We start from the raw sequence: 7,316 nt of genomic DNA, 5'->3' as shown, positions 1-7,316 counted from the left end.
ATCGGATAAAGCGGTGTTTTAGCTAATATATGAATCAATCAAGGTTCGTCGAAGATGTTTACGTGTATAACAACTACAGAGCGTCTTACGAAATATTACGACGATCATTGTGGAGTGTATTACGGTAAAATAGTTACGACATCCTGCGTCATTCTGAAATTGCTAGAATGCGTTACGGCATTATTGACAACTGAGTGTCCTACCCCTGACGCCTTAACTTTCTCACGGCCTTCTCCTTTCTCTAAGATGAACCGAATATGAGTGTTTTTGATTTATTTCGCGGCTTCTTCGGGGTTCCCGGAGGACAGTACCGTGGAGACGGCCGAAGGTAAAACCACACTTCTGTGCGGGCTCTACGAATGATAGCTAACTAGTACGCACGCCGTATTAGTGGAGAAAGTCCCCCGATCACGCAAAGTCAAAGGAACCTGGGATTAGCAAATACAATACTAGTTTGATAGTAGTTTCCCCACCCCATTTTCCGAATCAATAGTAACAATTATAACCGTTTCAAAATTGGTTACTCTTTATCGCTATATTTACCAGACTACAATTTTATCCAATTCGATTGAGTGTCATGTATTTAAAACAATATTAAACCTGTATCTGTACCAGGGACCCATTTTTCGAGGGCATGACCCACGACGATGATGATGATGATGATGACGATGGCTACGAGGAGGATGGATTCCCCCAGGATGGTTACAGCGGAGACCAGCGTGACCCCTTTGATAACGCGTTGAGGTTCGGTTTCAGCTTTGGACCCAGTGGCATGAGAATCGATGAGCCTCCTCTTTTTGGTCACGTCCTCAGAGGGATGGAGGAAATCTTCTCTCACCTGGGTCAGTTCGAGGAACAGCATGGAACCGGCCCCTTCGGTAAATACATGTGCGCTGTACACATTTATACATTTAGAGTTGCAAAAAAACTTAATGCAGATGTCACGAATAATATAATATTATGTTCTAACGTCATAATATAATCTTCCCCCTTTTCCTGCTACCCCAACTCATTTATGTTCTGTTATACTCCTCAGATATCCCAAGAATCATGCCCCCATCGCATGGGGGGTCAGACAACAATGGGCAGAGACCCTCCAGTGGCAATGCCCTGAGGGACTCCATGCTGAAACCACAGGAGGACGCCATACAGAGACCCCGGGGGCCCTCAGTGCCGCCCAGAGAAGAGGACACACCACGCCTCCCCAGCTCTCCCTTTCATGGCTGGAGCCCCTTTCCTAAAGTAAGGAACCAAACAATGCGTTGGCATCCTCAGCACAATAGCAGACCGTGTGTCTCATTAGCACACATGGCTTTTCTCTTGTTCTCTGTAGTTCAATGACATCTGGACGCAGGGGCCAAAGGGAAGGCCAGAGGGGCGTAGGGAAGATGGAGGTAACACCTATTTCTAACGGCCCGTTCTTTTATATACATATCTACATTTATAATTGTGACGGCGGAAGGCATTGTGACCGCTGTTGTATCCCTCTGTTTAGATCTGGATTCGGCCGTTTCCTCTGGCGGCCTGGATAAGATTCTTACCCCACCCCCTTCTGAGACGCCCAGCCAACCAAGGTCTAGGTCTTACTTTCAGTCGGTCATCGTCACCAAGGTGGTGAAACCGGACGGGGTGAGAGACACCGCCCGATAGGGCTGCTCGATTCTCGGAAAGAATCATAATCACGATTATTTTGGTCAACATTGAAATCACAATCATTTTTGAGTTTGAAAACATGATGTATTTATTCAGCATGTCTCTCCCAAGAACACTTAGTAAATGAGAACTTTGAAATTTTGCCTTAAAAAAATTAACAAAATGGTCAAAAAGAAAATGTTAAAATCTAAAATAATCTACAGATATGTATCCAGCTGTTTTGCACTTTCTATAATACATTTAATAAAAATAAAATATATATATCGAAAACTTGATTATATTAGTTTTGTGATCGTTTGACGCTGAAATCGAGGTCGAAATTCGATTAATCGCCCAGCCCTACCGCCCCCCATGCCTGACTAATACTACTGCTGAGAAAACTATGACCCATCTATGGCATTTGCTTCTCATATGACACCACGATAACATTAGCTACTGACTCGACTCACTTAAAGGATGTGCTAAATGTACTGTAATTTCACTTTTCGTTGTTGTCATTCTTGTAAACCCACATTCATGTGCCACACACAACAAACAAAAATGGCATGGGATGATGCTTTTGTGGCCACACTCTTCGAGAGCGCGCGGGCGAGATGGCTGCTGAACATGGTGGAAGTCCATCAGACACGTGTTGACAAATGACAGCTGCAAAGACAAGTTCACCAGAGGTCGTGCTGTGCCGGCAGTTTGATTCTAGTGTTGGGTTACTGCTGAAAGCATAGACCAGCCGCCCACACATGTCCTTATGGGGTCGACCTTTGTTGAACCTAGCGCTCATAAAACACATAAAATATGGAATGACGAATTGGCAGTGAACAGCATTTCAGAATACGTGTTGAAGTATTCTGAGACATTGTGTATTCGTCCCGCTTGTGTCAGTCGGTGGAGGAAAGACGCACCGTCAAAGACGGCCAGGGGAACGAGGAGACCACCGTGACCCGCTCAGGAGCCCAAGGGAACCCAGAGGCCCCCACTAAAGGAGATGGACCCCTGGGGCCCGGTTAGTACGCGCTGCTAAGTATCTGCTGCTTACAGGGTCGGCTTAGCTCAGGAGGTAGAGCAGATGTCATGTAACCGAAAGGTTGCTAGTTCGTTCCCCAGCTCCTCCTAGCTGAGTTGATGTGTCCCTGAGCGAGACACTTATGTGTCCCTGAGTAAGACACTTGACCCTAACTGCTCTTGACGAGCTGGCTGTCGCCTTGCATGGTTGACTCTGCCGTCGGTGTGTCCATGTGTGTATTAACCGATGTAAGTTGCTTTGGATAAAAGCGTCTGCTAAATGCCCTAATTGTAAATGTAATTGTACAGGAAAATTACTCACCAAAACATGAAGCCTATTGGTGTGTTGTTTCAATGAATCTGCGTACAGTAATCTTTTAGAATGAATCATATAGATTAGTAAATTAATTACATTGCTGTGCCTTGTTTAGTTTGGAATAGGGATTTTGCCAATTACGTCATACTATGGCAAACTGCTGCAAGTGTTCAGCATTGGCTCTTTGAGAATCTTTAATGAAAACATTGATTTGATTTATTTGGAATACAGACATCTCCAAGGGATAGAAAAAAACATTACAAAGTGCAAGCACTTATTTTCATCATGGTGCCTGACATTACTGTGGTATTCTTTTGAGGTAAGTCTGTAAAATGTGCCCTCTCTTGTGTTCAACCCCACCGCAGGCAGGGGACAGCTGTTCTCGGACCTCCGGGATGATGGCTTCATGTTCCCAAGGTTCTTCGGCGGTTTCAAATAAACCCGAAACGATAAGGGAAGATGAAACTTTGTGTTTGTTCAACCGGCTGCGACAGTCTTTTTGTTATTGCAGAGGCTGATCTTTTATATTTTTCTGTTGTGTGTGTGTGTACATATGGAGTTGGGTGAATGCATTGGCTGGGAAACTTCCACACTATTAATGATTATATGGATTATTGGGTGAGCTGGCACTGCCAAAAGAAACGCCTTGCCATTACGAGCCAGTTTAATAAATATGAATGATTTAAAACAACTGTTTTCTAATTGGGCTGGACAGATTCATTTCTAAATTGATTAAAATGAAAACATTCTCATTTAAATGATATGATCATTTACTATTCACATGATCTCACTTTATTTTTATATTCCCCGGCTTTAAGCCTATATGTGTATGACCATGCAAAATAAAGTCTTAATATATTGATACTGTTCTCATTAATTATTTGTACATTTATTTATTACCAAAAACGTAAATGATCTTCTACAATAATGGGAGGAAATATGTGTGTTGATCAGACTAAAAACAAATGACAGTTCATATTACTGACATTCAGTAAAACTAAGGAAATATTTAACACATTTGTACGTGGCCTTTTCTTCAGAATCATTCATTTTGTTGTTGATGATATTCCCGAAAGTGTAGCTTGATGGCCTTGGTGATAACAACTCCCTCGAAGGGAAGTCATTCACGTAAAAATAACTTTCTGTTAGTGTAACTTTTTAATCGTGTAATAAGATACTAATGTCACTTCCCGGACTAGAGCTTTATCTTTGATAGTAACAAAAGTGGAACACACACAAACACGTACAAACAATATTTTGTCTCACTCGAGACAAGACTTAAATGAAAACAACAGTGGGACTGACTCTAAAGGTGGATGACCATAACACAAGGCCACATGAATATATTTCTAAAACCTTGGAAAAAGAGAATTGATCCCGTTCTGAGATCTGTAGTGGACAGAAGAGGATGGAGAGCGGGAAGAGAAGCCTACGAATCAGGAACGTCTTGCTCCGGCAGTGTCTGAGTGAATTCTTGTGTAGCTTCATCGTTATTGTGAGTAAATCCACCTTTGCTTTGCTTTTGCTCTGATGACAATATACTGCTTGTAATTCTGAGGTGTAATGGTTTATTCAAGGATCATTACCTGAAAAACAATGTCAACTAGTCTTCCTGGGAATACACTTAACACAAAAGACAAAAGCAAGGACTACGATTACACGCATGAGTTGAATGTTGTTGTATTCATCGCTTTCTTGTGATTTGGGGCAGTGAATACTTCTGAAATAGAGGTCAACATAGTTGCAACCAAGCATTAAGAAACAGGTTTGGTGGCTCTGGAGGAATCTCTCTTTGTTGTAGAGTGTGATGTGTTCAATGATCTCTTAGCATTAATACAAATGCGTGATCGGCAGGCGTGACGCCCAGTGCCTGTAACAGCCTGCTTGGCTTGGTTTTTTAAACACGTACCTCCTCCTTCTCCTCACCCGGCCCGTCCTCAGGTGTTTGGCTGTGCAGCACTGGCCCAGATGAAGACCAGCCGTGGAGCCAAGGGTCAGCCTATGTCGGTGAACTTGGCTTTCTCTGCAGGAATCATGGTAGCCATGTACCTGGGCCGAGACATCTCTGGTAGCCTCCCACCCCCTCAACCATGAGCCCCAGGAGCCAACGGCTGCTAAGGCTAACATGTATACCTGTGCTTTTGTCAGTGTGCAAGTAAAGCATTCGATAAATATGGGTTATACACTTATTCCAGTGTTTGGATTCTAAAATAATTTGTATGAAAAAAAGGCAAGTGGACTAATTAACACTACTTAATTAATTGTGGTATTTAGACCAATCAGAAAAACATATTCCATCAGATTAGAGATAAAATATAAAAATGGCAAAGATAAATGAAAGGTCTCCTTGACATCCACCTCAGCCTAGGCCTCGTCTTCAACCTTTGACCTTTCCTACCTGTCTCCTCCCAACAGGAGCCCACCTGAACCCAGCTCTGTCCCTGAGCTACTGTGTGGTGGGCAGTCTGTCCTGGTCCAAGCTGCTGCCCTACTGCCTCTCTCAGGTCCTGGGGGCCTACGTGGCCTCTGCCCTCGTCTTCCTCATGTATTATGGTATGCATGACATGTCTCCAATGTTAATATTACAGATGTTTCGGGAAGCTAATAAATAAGAACAATATGTATGGCCCTTTGAGCGGCTTGAAAAGCACTGTATAAATGCAATTAATCATGAACTATGAAACTATTCTTATTATTGTTAGTATCAATATATGTATTGGGGGATTTTACTTAATTCATGAATGAGATAAAAGTGTTAGGACTCCCTCCTGAGTCCTCCTATATCTGTTGTGTCTATTTTGGTAACTGTCCCAAGAAGAAGCCATTATGGACTTCAGTGGTGGCGTCTTGGCGGTTTACGGACCAAATGAAACGGCCTCCATATTCGCCACCTACCCGTCCAGCTTCATGTCTCACCACGGCAGCTTCCTGGATCAGGTGAGGCTGAATGGGTCCTAACCACCAACAGTAACAACGGGAAATATGTTTGATGCTGAAAATGATTTTGGGCGTATTTGACCGAACAATGTAGGAGCGAATCCAGGAAAGGACAAAAGGCCATTGGAATCATTTTGAGGTCAATAAGTGAATTTTCAAACACTTAGAAAGCACATTCAATAATAAATATAAATATAAATGAGTCAAATAAAAATTGACAGATGACTTCATTTTTTGTCCAGTTCATTTTTAAACAGGTGTGTGTGTGTTTGTGTTTTCGTCTCCCCCCCAGGTGGTGGCCACTGGGATGATGATGCTGTCCTACCTGCCCCTGGCGGACCCCCAGAACAGCCCTGCGTCCCGGGACCTGCTGCCCCTGCTGGTGGGCCTGATGTTCCTGGGGGTCTCCTGCTCCATGTCCTCCAACTGCGGGGGAGGGGTCAACCCGGCCCGCGACCTGGGGCCCCGCCTCTTCACGCTGTTCGCCGGCTGGGGGACCGAGGTGTTCACGTGAGTCCCCTACTGATGGACCCCCTAGAGGGGGTTAAGGCACGGCGACCGGGGCCACTCTCCAGCTGAATCACCTCACTCTCAGATTCATTATACTTTATTGATGCTTTATTTATCACGGCTCAACCAGGTCAGAGACATCTCTGGTAGCCTCACAGCCCCTCAATCATTAAGCAGTCCATAAATATGGGTTTAAAAAATGATTCCAGTGTTTGGGCTCAAAACTAATTTTACCCATTCTCCCTTTATTCAAAGTTATACAATTAGAATTAGAAAACACAAAAGTACAGCAAGGAAAGTGAAAGTATTTACTACCCGAGTATCGTCAGGCTATGTCTATGTCTACGGCTGGTCACCTGTTGCTATACTGGCTGAAGTGATCAGGTTTTTCATTCAAAAGTTTCAGTTTAGTCATGTGATTTGTGTCACAACCCAATCGGCTCTGTCCTCTGTTTAAAAACCTGCAGGTGCTACAACTACTGGTTCTGGGTCCCTATCGTGGCCCCCATGCTGGGGGCCCTGGTGGGCTCCGGGGTGTATTCCGTGTTTATCCACTGGCATCTGCCCGGGGCCGGGCAGGACGGGCCTGGCGACGCCTTGGTCCTCACAAACCTCTCCAACTCCGGGGAGAGACGGTCAACAAACGTTGCGTCGAATGGAGAGGATATGGCCCAGATCAGGCTGGATTGAAGATAAACTGTCTGTGTATATTGGAGGGAAGAGAGCAAAGAAGAAACTGTTGCAATGCAGTTGGTTTTGTTTCAGCTGCACTCGTTTTAAGCACTGCACTACAGCCAAAGTATCCTTGAATAGGCAACTCAGTGCCAATGTGTCTCAACCAGCACCTGCCAATGCTAAAGAAAAAACGAAGTTAGGCCAAGAAAAATGTAATCACTAGTTT

At 44.1% G+C, this 7,316-nt stretch overlaps 2 protein-coding genes across 2 annotated transcripts; both read left to right on the top strand.

The window, feature by feature from the left end:
• Nucleotides 1–174: 174 nt before the first annotated feature.
• Nucleotides 175–3,830, top strand: hax1 (HCLS1 associated protein X-1). Its single transcript, XM_079749123.1, has 7 exons — nt 175–328; nt 616–878; nt 1,037–1,242; nt 1,334–1,394; nt 1,496–1,629; nt 2,533–2,653; nt 3,334–3,830. The coding sequence occupies exons 1-7, from the start codon at nt 258–260 to the stop codon at nt 3,405–3,407; spliced, it is 930 nt and encodes a 309-aa protein (XP_079605249.1). The 5' UTR covers nt 175–257; the 3' UTR covers nt 3,408–3,830.
• Nucleotides 3,831–4,376: 546 nt separating this feature from the next.
• On the top strand, nt 4,377–7,105 carry LOC307085390 (aquaporin-10-like; the record flags this gene model as incomplete). Its single annotated transcript, XM_079750171.1, has 6 exons — nt 4,377–4,463; nt 4,910–5,036; nt 5,384–5,521; nt 5,787–5,905; nt 6,198–6,415; nt 6,883–7,105. The coding sequence occupies 6 exons, from the start codon at nt 4,377–4,379 to the stop codon at nt 7,103–7,105; spliced, it is 912 nt and encodes a 303-aa protein (XP_079606297.1).
• Nucleotides 7,106–7,316: the final 211 nt, after the last annotated feature.

The sequence above is a fragment of the Pollachius pollachius genome (assembly GCF_949987615.1).
Source record: "Pollachius pollachius genome assembly, chromosome: 13".
In the NCBI taxonomy this organism is placed as follows: Eukaryota; Metazoa; Chordata; class Actinopteri; order Gadiformes; family Gadidae; genus Pollachius; species Pollachius pollachius.
The sequence above is the reverse complement of the archived record's forward strand: the minus strand, read 5'-3'. Positions and strand labels throughout refer to the sequence as shown.